At 34.3% G+C, this 14,700-nt stretch overlaps 2 protein-coding genes across 4 annotated transcripts; one reads left to right on the forward strand and one right to left on the reverse strand.

Moving 5' to 3' along the window:
* The first annotated feature begins 405 nt into the window (after window positions 1-405).
* LOC139817534 (alkaline phosphatase 4-like) lies at window positions 406-9,771 on the forward strand. Of its 3 annotated transcripts, XM_071785715.1 has the most exons (9): window positions 406-774; window positions 3,119-3,219; window positions 4,034-4,254; window positions 4,702-4,894; window positions 6,490-6,656; window positions 6,979-7,281; window positions 8,202-8,625; window positions 8,714-8,892; window positions 9,396-9,771. In XM_071785715.1, exons 2-9 carry the CDS (start codon window positions 3,135-3,137, stop codon window positions 9,399-9,401), a joined length of 1,578 nt encoding a protein of 525 aa, XP_071641816.1. In that variant the 5' UTR covers window positions 406-774; window positions 3,119-3,134; the 3' UTR covers window positions 9,402-9,771. The 3 variants fall into 3 exon arrangements, with proteins under 3 accessions (XP_071641816.1, XP_071641814.1, XP_071641815.1); XM_071785713.1 differs by having other exon boundaries at window positions 8,714-9,771; XM_071785714.1 differs by lacking the exon at window positions 406-774 and adding an exon at window positions 1,905-2,045 and having other exon boundaries at window positions 8,714-9,771.
* On the reverse strand, window positions 9,543-12,539 carry LOC139817535 (uncharacterized). Its single transcript, XM_071785716.1, has 2 exons — window positions 12,345-12,539; window positions 9,543-11,709 (listed from the first exon to the last, which is right to left on the reverse strand). The coding sequence occupies exon 2, from the start codon at window positions 11,699-11,701 to the stop codon at window positions 10,208-10,210; it is 1,494 nt and encodes a 497-aa protein (XP_071641817.1). The 5' UTR covers window positions 11,702-11,709; window positions 12,345-12,539; the 3' UTR covers window positions 9,543-10,207.
* Between the last annotated feature and the right edge of the window lie 2,161 nt (window positions 12,540-14,700).

Consider the following 14,700-nt stretch of genomic DNA (forward strand, 5'->3'; position numbering starts at 1 on the left):
CATGCGAATTAGCGGTATTTGTTCTCGCGACAAAGAATACTCAAAAGTATATATTCACATATATCAAGTCCTTTACTTGCACATACGGGGTTTCAAAACCCTCGATTGTAATTTTTATGTTAATTTCTATTATGTATGCAAAAATTAGAATTATGATAAAAATGAAGAGATGGCAGCGACGCGACGCCCAGACAAAGAAAGATCACGCGGTAAGGTGCCTCGTGCTTTCCGGGTACACGAATGAATCCATAACACGAATATAAGACAAAATGGCAGGGAGCCAGTCAATTACGGTCGGATTAGCACGGTATACGAGGGGGATCCCTCTTCTCTCTCTCTCTCCCTTTCCGCACGCAGAATCCGCGTAGCCAGTGTCCCTTGCACGCTTCGCTACCTCGTGCCGCCACGGCCTTTGAAACGCTATATAAAGTGACAAAGCTGGCTTATTGGCGGGCACGCTCCACTATCCTCGCATCGGCTTTAAACTCGCGCTTTCCGGCCGCATCGCGCGAACCGAAAAGAAGTCAGAGCCGGCCGCGGGCGGCTTTTATTACGGATACTATCGGCGACTGATCGACTGGAGAAGTGGCGAGGTGATTACAAGACGCGATTTAAAGGACGCCGCTCGCTGTGCCGCGTGCTTCATTCCCGACGATGTCACGCTTCAAGACGCGCATTGCCGAGACATCGTTGAATTGACGTATCGACAGGTCCAATCGAATTGACACCGTCGTGGTGACACGCCGTATACCGAGTTCCTTTACGACACCTCAGGTAAGTGGTAATTCGGTTTGCCATTTGCTGCGTGCAAGATTAGAGCTGCATCTCGGGATGCTTGAGGAACACGTGAGAAGATTCGAACAATCAAGCTTGCTGAAGAGGCAGCGAGATAGGAACTAGGTCGGCGAGCGACCCCGTTCGAATGTATACACGTTAATATCGTCAATCCGTATCGTCGTTTAAATAATGTTCTGAAAAATTGTCAATTTAATCTCGCGATAGATTTGATAGAAATAAATAACCGGGAATTTTACCGAATTATTACAAGCCGAATTGGTATAAGCTATTATTAGCGAGTTAAGTAAAATAATACAGAGCTAATTATCTTCCCAAACTTGGAAAATAATAAAATACATTTATTTCTATTTCATTTAAATGAAATAAATATAATATAATTATTATATCTATTTCTTAAACATTCTAAATTTTATTTAAAAAAAAATAGAGAACTTAATGCAATTAATACTTGAAAATAAACATTATCTTAAAATTATCCGATTATCAAAAAATGATTTAAGATTACTGTACACACGGCATGAATATTATCATATAATTTAATAGATATTTATAATAATTATAATAAGATATCTTAACACATACACACCTATATTATTGTTTAATGTCCGAGTATATGGAGGGGAAAAAGTCATAGTGGTGTAAGTCAAATTCTTTAAAATATTGACTCGTGTGCATAGATGCAATCTATACAATATATACATTGCATCCATGCACACGAGTTAATATTTTTAAAAATTTGACTTACACCACTATGGCTTTTATTCCTCCATATAAAAATAATACAACATATATAAAGTATCATTTTTCTCTTCCTCAACTTGTTAGCAAGCAAATTGTTCCTTACATGTCGCATATAAGGTAAAGATAATCGTGGTCAGCGTGTAATTATACTCAATTATATGCTGTCGTAACCAAACAATTTTCGATCAGGATAACAATACATACATTTCGCAAAGAAACTACGAAGTTATACAATAGTCGTGTGTTTTGCTTCAAAAACGGAAAATTACAAACAGAATTGTGCGCGAAGTACTTGCAAGCGTTTATGTAAACGTGGGAAAAGTGTGCAAGAAGAATTGCAAAGCCAATCGAGCCAGAACTCCCCGGTATAAGTAGGATACATTTGTCATTATAGTAATTTTATTAGCTTGGTAACTGACTCTTATACAGTTCCCCTTTATCACCTATAATGATCGTTTAATGCAAAGCTAATGGTGCGTTAAATTAGGAACAGCTGATCGCGTCGGGTGAGACATAATTTATGCTGACTACAGTATTAGTAGGGTAAAAGACCATATTACTAACAATATCCATCACATTATTGGCAATCAAATTTTAAATGCTTTTTTTAAATATAAAACTTATATCTTACATTATTTTATTATATTTCAATAGAATTCTGAACAAGTCTAATTAGTGTTATAGCGACTAATTAAAAATAAAAGGCAATCCGCTAATAAAAAAAAAACTTGCAGATTTTGAAATTTCCTTTAAAATTCTCAAGAACTAATTATGTGTACATATAGTTTATTCACAGTTAAGTTAGTCTCAGTTTAATGATTTAGAGATTATTAATGAATTATTGATACAGTGTGCATGAAACGAAGAGAATTATCAATAAGAATTTTTATTCGACCTAACTGACCACATTTATTAATTATAATCGTCACGACATTTCGACCATTAATTTTGGCCCTTCTCAAGTGTAAATCTAATAAATAAGTCATAAAATCAGTAATGTAGTAATGCAGTAATCAAATTTTTATCGTTCGCTATTGAGTGGTGCTATGTTTCTTAATACTATTTTCATAAGTTTTATAAAATTGAGACATTGTTACTGTTACATGTATTACTTTACCGTCTATATGACACACACACGGAAAATCTTTCAGATTTATGACTTGTTTTGGTGCAATGTCACGACTAGTGAGATGTTTGTTGAAGGCTGCATTATACTGATTTTATGACTTAGATTTACACTTAAGAAGGACCAAAGCCAATGATTGCAATGTCTAACGATTATAATTAATAAACGTGACCCGTGGTTCGAGTAAAAATCCTTATTGTTAATTATTTACTGGCAAACCAAAGTTTCTGATTTGGTTTAAAGTGAATTATGTAAAAACCTAATTAGAAAAATGTACTATTAAAATAATAAGAATAATTGAACCAACATTTCTAAATTTAATAAAAATAATAATAATTTAATAATAACTTTGAATGAACAATAAATATAATTTTACTCATCATTAATAATAAGATACAAAAAGGAAAATTCCTCTCTATAGAATAATAATGATGAATTTTTTATGTATTGCAGAGAAAAAACATTCATAATGAAGCACTACATTCTATTACTTTGCATCGTGGCAGCTCTTCGAGATTCCGAAGCGATACGTAAAGGATCCACGGATTATGAAGGTTCGTTATAATCGTCATACTATAAAATAATTGACATATATTCAAATTAGATGCCAAAGTTCTTAAATAAATACCACAAACATAAGTTTAAGATTTCATGTTCTACAAATTTTTCATAATTATAATATTAATAAGCATATGTCCGTTGCAAATTTTAAACGTGCCTATAATAAATATATAAAAGAATCTCAAAGTACTTTTGCGTCATTCATCGATAAATTTCTGGAAAAAAGCAGATTGCTTTGATTAATTAAATCAAAGTTACGTAAATTTTGTCTTATCATAAAAAATCGATAAAATAATATGCGAAGTTCAGTCTTCATCGATCAGTATCGATACTTTATGCCTGAGGTTTTTCCGCATCAATATTGGTTTGTTAAATAACAAGCTGTTTATGTGTTATTGCAAGTTATAAATTTCAGGATATATCTCACAAAATAGCTTTTGTCAATACAAAATTGTTCATTGATAACAACATTATTATTTTAATTTCCAAATTCTATCCTGCAATGTTCTAGGAAATCAATAAGCACACAGCGCAAATGTCTTAAACTTAATTTACACATATTGATTAGTAACTTGATTTTGATCGAATTTTACTTTATCTTTTTCTATGTAGATAAAATTTCTATCGTAGATAAAATTACATTTTAGATAGTAAGTTATTAAGAGATAATGGAAGACTTCTCATTATTCCTTCAAATATTTTTTTCAATATTTTTAAAATTTCGGTTTTAATTCCATCCTATCCGTCCTATCACGATCAATCGATTGTATTCCTTGGCAACGAAGCGAAATTCTGATCTCTTATCAGATATGTCCTTCTGGCTGAAGTCCGGCCAAGAAACCCTGCACAGAATCCTGTCGGAGCAGAAAAACGAGAATCGTGCCAAAAACGTGATCATCTTCATCGGGGACGGTATGGGCCTGTCCACCATTACGTCCGGTCGAATCTATATAGGTCAGCTCAATGGCCAAAGCGGTGAAGAATACCAACTCGCGTTCGAGAAATTCTCCAACACCGGCCTCGCCAAGGTAGATATTCAAATTGCATCGATCCGTGCCTTCAATCTCGACGGGGCGGTCTCGCGAGGCACAACGATATTGGGAAATCCCGTCACGTTAAGCCGCTTAATTCCACGCCTTTGATAAGGACGCCGCGTCTATCCTCGACAAGAAAATACGACAAACACGATGTTCGCATTACAATTAATCTCCGTCGATCTTCTGCTCCCCAAGCATGAGAATTTGTTAACTTATATCACACGCCTCTACATTGACGTAATATATTTTACCACGCTACCGGAAAAGATAAACGTGACAACGATTACAATATATCGATCGAGTCTCGTGCTTCGAAAATTTCGATTAATGGCGATAATGTACGAAAGATTATTTCCTTAAACCGAACACTCGTTATCGGTTATCGAAATTACATTACACGTTAAATACAAATATCTCACAATTATCATACATTTGTAGACTTACAACGTAGACAAGCAAGTACCGGATTCGGCGGGGACGGCAACTGCTATATTTTCTGGCGTGAAAACCAAATACAGGCTTATTGGACTGGATGCCAGAGCCGAAAATAGCAAATGTGATAAGAAAATCAACGCATTAAGCAAAGTCACCACGGTAGCTGATTGGGCGCAGCAATCCGGCATGGATACTGGTGAGAGCTTTGACCTTTGAAAACTATAATATCTTTTTTCTCCATTAACTAAAAGATTTAAAACTGTCTACACCTTCTAGTTTTGCATAAATTATTTCTTATAAGATTATCTCATTCTATCTGGAGTCATTAGCTTAGAATTATTCATGGAGCTATAAAAAAATAATTTTAGGCGAGGAAGTTTTTATGATTGAACATTTCATCTGCATTATAAAAGCAACCACACCGAAAAAAAATCTCAAGCTAACTAAGGACTCGGCTGTGACAATAGAGCTGCTATTACTCGCCGTTTGAAACTTCGTTCGGTCGACAAATTTCGAGTGCATAATCAATAATAGTCATTCAACACAGTCAGATCAAACCTTGACATAAATCTGTGCTTCAGATTTAAGTATTTCAAATATTCTTGGAAAGTAGAAACCGATCAGAAGAAACAGATCGAAATCTCTCATGCATCGCTGACCGTTGTCGGTTGATTAAACTCTTGACTAAGCGAATTTTTCTACACGGTACGACATTGAGATAAGAAATCTATCAATTTTTATCATCAACATACAATAACCTTAAGCCATCGAGTTTAGTATTGTACGCACGATCACATTATTAAAAATATGATTTTAATTTTTTAATTTAATTTAATAAATTTTCTTGTTAGATATAATTTATATAGTGGATATAATTTATTCATCGTGCATACGTAGTAAATTTGATCATGATCGTTTGATAATACATATCTCGTATTTATAATTACAATTTATATTAAACAAACAAATCCAAATTGAAATCATGCTAATAATTCAAAGTTAATCTTACGAAATATATAATTTATATATTTGATGCTAACTTCTTTCTGATTTAATGAAATTAATATTTATTTCTTTATATAACCATCGTTTTTCAGGCAAAAGCTTAAAAACGCGCTTTCGCTGAGAATGTATCAAATTTAAACTGAGGAAACTAGACTGAAGAAACATTTAGATTATTAAGGATATTTTTAGAAGCGGAGTCGAATATAAATTGTACTCACGTGATATACGAATGATTACGAGTATCAAACCTATAGAGAACACGTGTCATGCGTGATCGGCTATTTCATTAACATAAGTGTTAGTCTGAATGAACCTTGTTGAAGTCATACACTACAGTGAAAGTATACTCAATAAACGAGGAGGTCATAAGCCGACCTTCTACCGTGTCGCGGACGATCGGTCGGCCATGACTGATTTCTACTTTGGCAAAATAATGGAAGCTTTTTACATGACTCGCTGATTAGTATTTAACGCATTCGTTTCCCATTGTATCTTGACCTTCGCCAGTAGTCATTTTTTCGTTACGTTGCTCTGCATGAATAAATCATCAGCGTACAGTCAGAATATGCGCGTCGAAATACAATATAAGTATCTTTACAAATTGCAACATAATATATAGTATACATACTTTCTGTGACAGAAGTTTTATATTTATAACGTATTATATCACGTTATTTTTAGGATCCTAATCTATGAAATTACTGAAGACTTTTAATTCTAATCATTCTTATTGCTATTCAGAAGTAAACAAATTTAAGAAATAACTCGTGCATGATTAATTAACAGGATTTGTTACCACTACTCGCATCACCCATGCCACTCCGGCGGGACTTTACGCGCACATTAATCATCGAGATTGGGAATCCGATAGTGACGTACCGAAGGATCAACAATCATGCGTTAAAGACATCGCAAGACAACTCATTGAGGATGAACCAGGAAGTCAGTTTAAGGTAATTTACCGCATCTGCGCATCTTTACATTTGTATAGATCAATATAATTTCAAATCTAACAGATTAACAGCAAATAAAAATTGTGTATAATAAATACACAATAGAACATGATAATAAAAAAATTATTAGTATCGTTAAAGAAAATAATTTATCATATTATGGAAATATCCACAATGGGAAATATATAATCTACCTATCAAGCTTATCCTGCTTCGTAACATTTTTCTAGAGATCTACGATATAATATCCTGTTTTTTATTCAAATAATCTAAATTCGCTATTGCAATTTGAATCTAATATTGAATTCATATTTTTTAAAAGGTTATCTTGGGTGGCGGAGCACAACAAATGGGCTTGAAATTGAATACGAATGATTTATCGCGATCTGATGGCAGAAACTTAGTAGACAAATGGCAAGCGAGTCATCCCAAAGGAAGAGCCGTCACCAACATGCAGGACCTCATGTCCATCGATATAGCTAACACATCGCACATCTTTGGTGTTTTCTCACCTGGTCACATGCCCTACCACGCCGTGAAGACTGACGAGATACCCTCGCTAGCAAACATGACGACGCAAGCCATACGATTGCTGAAGAAGAACAAAAATGGATTTCTGCTAATGGTAGGTAACACTGTCCAACAAAAAATGACCTCTTTTCGAACACAAGAAAGAAGCTAATCATTTCCCGTAGTTTTCGGTGCTAAATATAATCTCGTTTATTAAATTGCTCCAGTTTAAATTTAAATAACGTAATTAAAAAATAATCAATATCATTACATAAGGCAAATAAGAGCAGCACGCCGTTATTAAAGCGAGAGAATTTTTCGTGTATTTCCAAGTACACAAATTTTCTTAAAAAATATTTGATAAATCTTTAAGTCGTAACTAGCCTTGTAAGTCGCAACTTTGAAAGTCCCAACATACTTAATTTTGATCGCGATAAAACTTCTCTGGCATATCACATATCATAGTATAACAAAATATTGAAATTGTTCCTTTTTGTAATTTTAACACAAATTTGTGAAGTGATAAATAAACGAATTTGGTAAACATGATAATTTTCAGCGCCCAAAAAACTGTGAGAAACGATTACCTTCGTTCTTGTTTTTTTTTTTCCATTGAACAGTGTAGTCGCCGCTGAACAGCATTGAATATTTATAACGGACGTAAGTCAGATTGCTACGAAGGGGCGTTATAGGATAATGCACTCAATGAATATTAAAATGACATTAATGAAACGAAATCGAGACTACACATCAAGGAATCCTGACGGATACACGATAATGCTATTCTTATGCAAATTACGCGTTGATGACCATTTTCGTGTAATGCGTTCTTACAATTAGCCATTTGTTCTTAGACTTCATCTTCCCGGATGCATGTCGAGGTCGTGCTATTTGAGCGCATAATTCTACGCATAATTTGAGAGCGCTGCAATCTTGTTCTGTTTTCAAAGTATCGCGCAGAGCGTAACTCGAAATTGGAATATTAACAGTGAACTGATAGTTTTTCTTTTTTTCAACTATTCTTCGATCTTTCAGGTCGAGAGTGGCAAAATCGATTTAGCCCACCACGGCAATTGGGCGAAATTGGCACTGCGCGAGTTGTACGAACTCGACGAGGCAGTTAAGGTGGCTCTACGGCTGTTAAATATGGAAGAAACGTTAATCATCGTCACAGCCGATCACTCGCATTCGTTCACACTGAACGGATATCCCGAGAGAGGCAACGATATCCTCGGTTTCGCCAGCAAATCATCTAGCAGGGAAGCCTACGAAACGCTATCCTACGCTAACGGTCCAGGATTCTACTACCATCGAAGAAACGACAGCAACAACGTCAACGAGACCTGGAGAAAAGTCGAGGAAGATCAGACTCGCGACGAACCCTTCTACAGGCACTTTGCTGCCAAATACCTCAAGGACGAGACTCACGGCGGAGAAGATGTCGGGGTTTATGCTACCGGTAAAAAATGCAATTTTCTTAATAAATTTCTGCTAACAATTCTGCTAACAATTTCAGAAAACAATGAGATAAATAATATCTTTTGCAGGCCCTTATTCGCACCTGTTCCGAGGTACTTTTGAGCAAAATTACATTGCTCACGCCGTAGCGTATGCGGCATGCTTTAAAGACTGGCCGTCTCATTGTGACAGCGCTTATCGTCGTTACTTTTACGACGTCAATATGGCACCACCAAACTCTAAGAAAAATTCAGCCGGACAAAACACGGTATCGTTTGCGATAATAATAACTTTCCTGTTTACGGCGATCTTTGTACAACTGTGATAAACGTCATTACATTTTCTTTTCGTTAGCCAAATAACTAATGATGCGCCGTGAGAAGAATTCATTTCGAGTAATAAATCATATTTATTTAAGTACAAAAAAATATTTAAGAGATATCCTTTTCTTGTGTCTTTATCGAGAGGAGTATTCCTACTTGATATACATATAATATGACGCAATAAGGTTTCTTTTGCGATGCAGATCTGCGATATTTGTAATAGACTAAACAAGTTATGATTGCAAATACCATATACGATTTTACTGTAATCTCCTTTTGCTGTAATCTCTTTAAATTCCTATGTTTCTCATGGATGTAATTACATTTTGACGATATATTATTATCTATGATTTTATTTATTGTTTAGAGTTCAACAAATAATCGTGATTATTAATCGCGGGTTTCATATGAACACGAGTAACACGATGATCTTTTTGGGTTATTGCAGCAATGATGACGAATTTATTTTCAAGCATGGACAAACTTGGATGGCATTATCCACGTATTAAACACAAGTTTACAGGATTTCAAAATAATGATAGGAAAGTGCTAACAGCCGTATGACTTCGTAATATAATACATTGCCATGTTTTAGACAAAGGTGATATTATCATTAAATTATCGCGAACAAAATTCTGTCTAGTACTTTTTAGTCAGATTTTACGAAATACGTAAGGTTGTATAAAATAAGTAAAATTGCTGTAATATAGAAAATCATCCTTCGAAATATAAGAGAAATGAATAGTTTTTATGTACTTTAACATGTTACTTATACAAAATAAATATAAACTTATGTATATACTAGCGTATTGTATATCACAGTATATTTTGTTACAAACTGATAATTTGACCTGGATGCCTTAATCATACATAAATTATAAAATTATAATATGATTATGGATGAAATAAAGTTTCTCGTTACATTGTTTGTAAAGTTTACGTCATTATAATTATTTAAATACATAAATAATACATGAGCGAGACAATAAATCACTTAATAGATTAAGTACACATTTGATCCAATTCGGAATAAGGACAACTATGATAACAAAAAGTATTTGGCAAGTTATCAAATTTTATGTGGTTATCATATTATACATAAAATCTCTTTATAAATTTCACATACATTTGCATATAAAATAGAAGTATAGTACTAGAAATTAAAAGAGATATTAAAGCAAATGTAAAATATTCTAGGAAAGTATTCGTGCGGAATTAAGTATAAAATAACTTTAAGAAAAATATCCCTTTCAACCTAGCTTATAATTTTCCTCTAACAATAGCGAGATAATAATTTTTATAAATAAGTGGCGCCGTATCGTCACTGACAAAATTTCTGTCGGGTTTGATCGAAGCGAATGGATTTCTTCGTGGCTCCAAAATTGTCTCTACATCATCAGCGATTGATTTTATCCTGATCATCTCTCGAGGAATTTCTTGTTTCGTATAAGACGTCACGCAAACGGGGACTTTTGTTTTACAGAATTCTCGTATCGTCTCCGGCCACGTGTCCTTACCTTCAAAACCAGTTTCGCGATAAAGACCCGGGTTAAAGAGGCACACGAGGTGCGGTTCTACGAACTGTTTGGAACGACAGAAATCGTGATAGACTTTTCCAGGATGGAACGAAACGTTTACTCGTCGACCGGACGATTTGCAAGTCGAACAGATCTTCACAGCGGTCAACAGGTCTAACGGCACCGCCGGCAAACTCAGTTCCGGACCGATGAACATCAATTTGAGATGCTTTAAATTCGGAAGGAGGTGCAGAAAGAGTTTTTCCCACACATGCAGATTTATACACTCGAATTGAAACTCGGCACCTATCACGTGGACCACGAAAGTATCGATAGTCTTCCAATTCAGGCAAGAAATTTGCATGGAATACAAAGCCGTCAATGGAATGGTCGATATATGAGAGAGACTGCAATACGTGTAGCAATCCATATCGCAATAATATGTCGAGTGACCGTAAAGCTGTGACATTAACAAATCAAAATTATCCGGCAGATAAAACGGTTCTTTCTGGAAGGTATCCGGAATCTCGGGATCAACGTGACCGGCTTTGTGCTGCATGAACAGTACCCTGCGAAACACCTGAAACTCTCGACACCACTCTTCATGTCCGCCGTCATGATTCTCGCAGAATAAGCCGATTCCGCAAGTCGGACAGCATTTCAAAGTCGTCGAGAAGCGACGACAGCTGCAACAAACGCGAGGATAAAGAAGGATCTCCTTTTCCCAGAGCTGGAGAGGCCTGTCCAAGCGATACTGTACTATTTCGATCAATTTCAGCCGATAAACGCGATAATCATCCGCGCTGAGTTCCGACAGTGACGACAAACCACCTCCGATCGTGCAGATTTCAGTGAGAACTTTACACAGGTCGCGATGCTTCGGCCGGTCTTGCTTCATATGTTTGACGGTGCAGTAAGACACCATGCCGCAAAATCCGCAGATCTCCTCCGCTCGTTCTATGCAGATCGGACATAGGTTCGACACGAAGACAAAACGCGGCCAGAAGTTCAGCTCGATAGTGTCCTCTTCGTCGCTGTCGTCCGACGAACGATGCTGCATCGAATGCACGAGTGGCAATTTCAAGCGTGAATAAACGTCGATAACTTCGGCAATAAAAAGATTTTCTTTACTTTGCTTTATTGCTTCTTTTTCGTCGGAATTCGAATTTTCTGTCACCTCACTCTTGCAAATTTTCTGAGTGACGATTCTTTTCGAATTCTTTTTTTTACGATCCATTGTCAAAACTGAAACAACGAAACAAGATAAATGCAACGAAAGCGGATTTTTATAACAAAAACAAATAGAATCAATTTGTTTCAACTAACAATAAGTAAGCGATCGCATTACGTTATAATTAATACCTCAAATTGTATATGAGAGGTGAAAAAAATAGCTTATGCAATTAAAAATGATTCTATTTGTTCGAAAGTAATTGCGATTACATAATATATCGCGGTGTTACGCATACGAGTATTTTAGCGTTTCAAGCGCGAAATACGATTGGTTACATAACTGCGTCCCATCAAAGAACATATCTAAACCATTATTTTAGAATATCACAACACGGAGGTCACGCGTTCGTAATTAATAAACCGGGTGTACCGCAAACGCAAATAATTAAACCCAACCGCGACAGGTTCTACTTGCGTTTAATGACCTATTCTACATCTCTCGAAAAGAGAAAACAATTATCTTCCAATTTAGCACACCGTATTCCACTATACATTACGCCATCATTGAAACGAGAAATCGTTTATTTGCAATTTTAAATGCGTTACTAACATTACTACCCTCCGCGTATATTAACGAAGTAAATCACAATAAAATAATAACTGGCATAACAAATTATTAAAAATTAATTAAAAACTTAAATACTTACCTTCGAAGATTCTTCACTCTTCAGAAACAACGATTATTCAATACTTAAAAAATATTATGTACAACGTAAAGAGCGTTGCGTTAATAATGATACCACTATTATCGAGATTATCTTGATTTTGAAATTCCCTCGTAACTTAGAGAAGCGACTTAACGTCACGATTTGATTTGGTCGAAGACCAGACACCTCGACCGTTCAAGGCACTGCGAGGTATTATCAGGGCTGCTAGTACGTCGATGGGCACTATGCCTAGTCGCCCAGACATAAGGTATTTCAAGCACCGTACTGAGAATAAACTTTATTCGAAGACGAATAGCCAAACGTGCGACGTTTTTCTCGAGAGAGAGAGAAAGAGAGTGGTATATTTTGAAGCAACCGACACATCAACTAAAATAATAAAAGGTAACAGAACTTTGACGTCCCAATTTGTAAGCATAATGCATTTAGTACATCTGATATAAATAATATAACTTCTATACGAGAATTAATTACGAGTGTTGTGTGTGTATGTGTGTGTGCATGCGCGTTTTACGTCCACAAGCTATTATTAACGTTACAGATGATATTGTCACGAATGCAAATTTATCCTATCATCCTCGACAATCTCGAAGAGCGCACGTGTCAAGGAAATAATCAATTTAAAAATAATTATCCATTTAATAATTAATATTAAAGTAGAAATGAATGAGTATGATTATGTTAAAATAAAATATTTGAAGATAAGTAGATTATTTTTGTGATAAGTTTGTGATTTTTTATTCGTTGATTTTCAGCCTTAAATGTAACTATATCTTACTATTAAATTTTGTAAAATTTCTTTTAAGAATTATTAAAATGTGCAAGAAACTCAGCTAGTGCAGCAATACGTTGGCAGATATAATTGATGCCAAAATGGCAGAAATTAAGATATTAAAGTTTATAGTATTTAGAAAAGTACATGTATATTTTTGTATATGTATTTGAAACACTTAAAAATATTAATATAATTTTCTCATAATTTTCCGTTATCTATATAATATAGATGCAGACGTATAATATGAGCAACAACCTGTTTTTATCTTCTAATTGTGTATTCCAATTTGCAATATTACAGATAAAGTATCTTATTTCACGAGCATCGATAAATATAAATACAAAATATTTTTATTCCCAATTTTTCCCTTCATTTTAATATCAATTAAAATATTTTTTTATATATTTTTTAATTTTTAATTATTACACTGAAAAAAAATATTTAGATCCAAGAAAATATTTATTTAGATACTTCCAATAACTTATTTACTTAATATAATTACATATTTTTACTTAATTTAAGTAAAAATATCTAATTCTAAATAAATATGTAATTATATTAAGTAAATAAGTTATTGGAAGTATCTAAATAAATATTTTCTCGGATCTAAATATTTTTTTTCAGTGTAATAATAAAAAATAAAAAAATATATCAAAAAATATTTTAATTGATATTAAAATGAAGGGAAAAATTAAAAATAAAAATATTTTAATATATAATATTTTAATAATTTAAATATACATATATATATATATTTATTTATTTATACTCTATGTATACTTAATATAGTATGTGTATTATAAAAATATATATAAATATAAAAATATAAAAATATTTTAATAAATATATAGATAAATAAATATAAAATATTTATCTATCAACTAAATACTTTTTTATATTATATATATATATTTACATATAAGTATGTATATGTATACATATACATATGCATTTACGTGACGCATGTATAGGTATATATTCTTTAGTTTTTTAGTTTTATTTTTCAATATTTTATTCTATCTTATTCTGTTGCTCTACGCAAGCAGCATCTCCTTTTAGCCACATATAAAATTGACCTATTAACCATATATAACTTTCTCAACATTTTAAATTACTTCATAAATTTCGCATTTAGTAGTCTAATCCAGCCATGAAATCGCTACAATTTCAGTAGATACAAATTTCGATGCTGTAGACACGCAAAAGTGACCCTTACGTGCGCTCGAGAAATCTTTCGTGGCGTCAAAAATTATTATCATTTTTATCCATTAAATCGTCCCATATTTATGAGCCGATCGTCTACATATATAGCGTCCGCTATTCATCGTACGTCTCCAAGATGAGAATTTCTCAAGCGTACGGAAGCTCAGCGCAATCACATCGCTTTTAATCCACGATTTAATAAGCGTCTTACCTGTTAACGCGCGACGCGTTATGGCGCTCGCTCACCGCCGTCGACCCGGCAGCCGGAGTCGGAAATCATTCGTCGCTACCTGGCCTCGGTTGTCCGCGTCATCTCGTCCGACTGCATCCTCCCGCTTCACCCCGACATCCGCTCCACGG

The sequence above is a fragment of the Temnothorax longispinosus genome, chromosome 8 (genome assembly GCF_030848805.1).
Source record: "Temnothorax longispinosus isolate EJ_2023e chromosome 8, Tlon_JGU_v1, whole genome shotgun sequence".
NCBI lineage: Eukaryota > Metazoa > Arthropoda > Insecta > Hymenoptera > Formicidae > Temnothorax > Temnothorax longispinosus.

Excerpts from the sequence above, each read along its gene's own strand:
- LOC139817534 (XM_071785713.1), top strand. The coding sequence starts at position 3,135 with ATGAAGCACTACATTCTATTACTTTGCATCGTGGCAGCTCTTCGAGAT. Across the intron at positions 4,255-4,701 it reads CCAACACCGGCCTCGCCAAG|ACTTACAACGTAGACAAGCA; the intron begins GTAGATATTCAA and ends ATACATTTGTAG. Across the intron at positions 8,626-8,713 it reads TGTCGGGGTTTATGCTACCG|GCCCTTATTCGCACCTGTTC; the intron begins GTAAAAAATGCA and ends TATCTTTTGCAG.
- LOC139817535 (XM_071785716.1), bottom strand. The coding sequence starts at position 11,701 with ATGGATCGTAAAAAAAAGAATTCGAAAAGAATCGTCACTCAGAAAATT.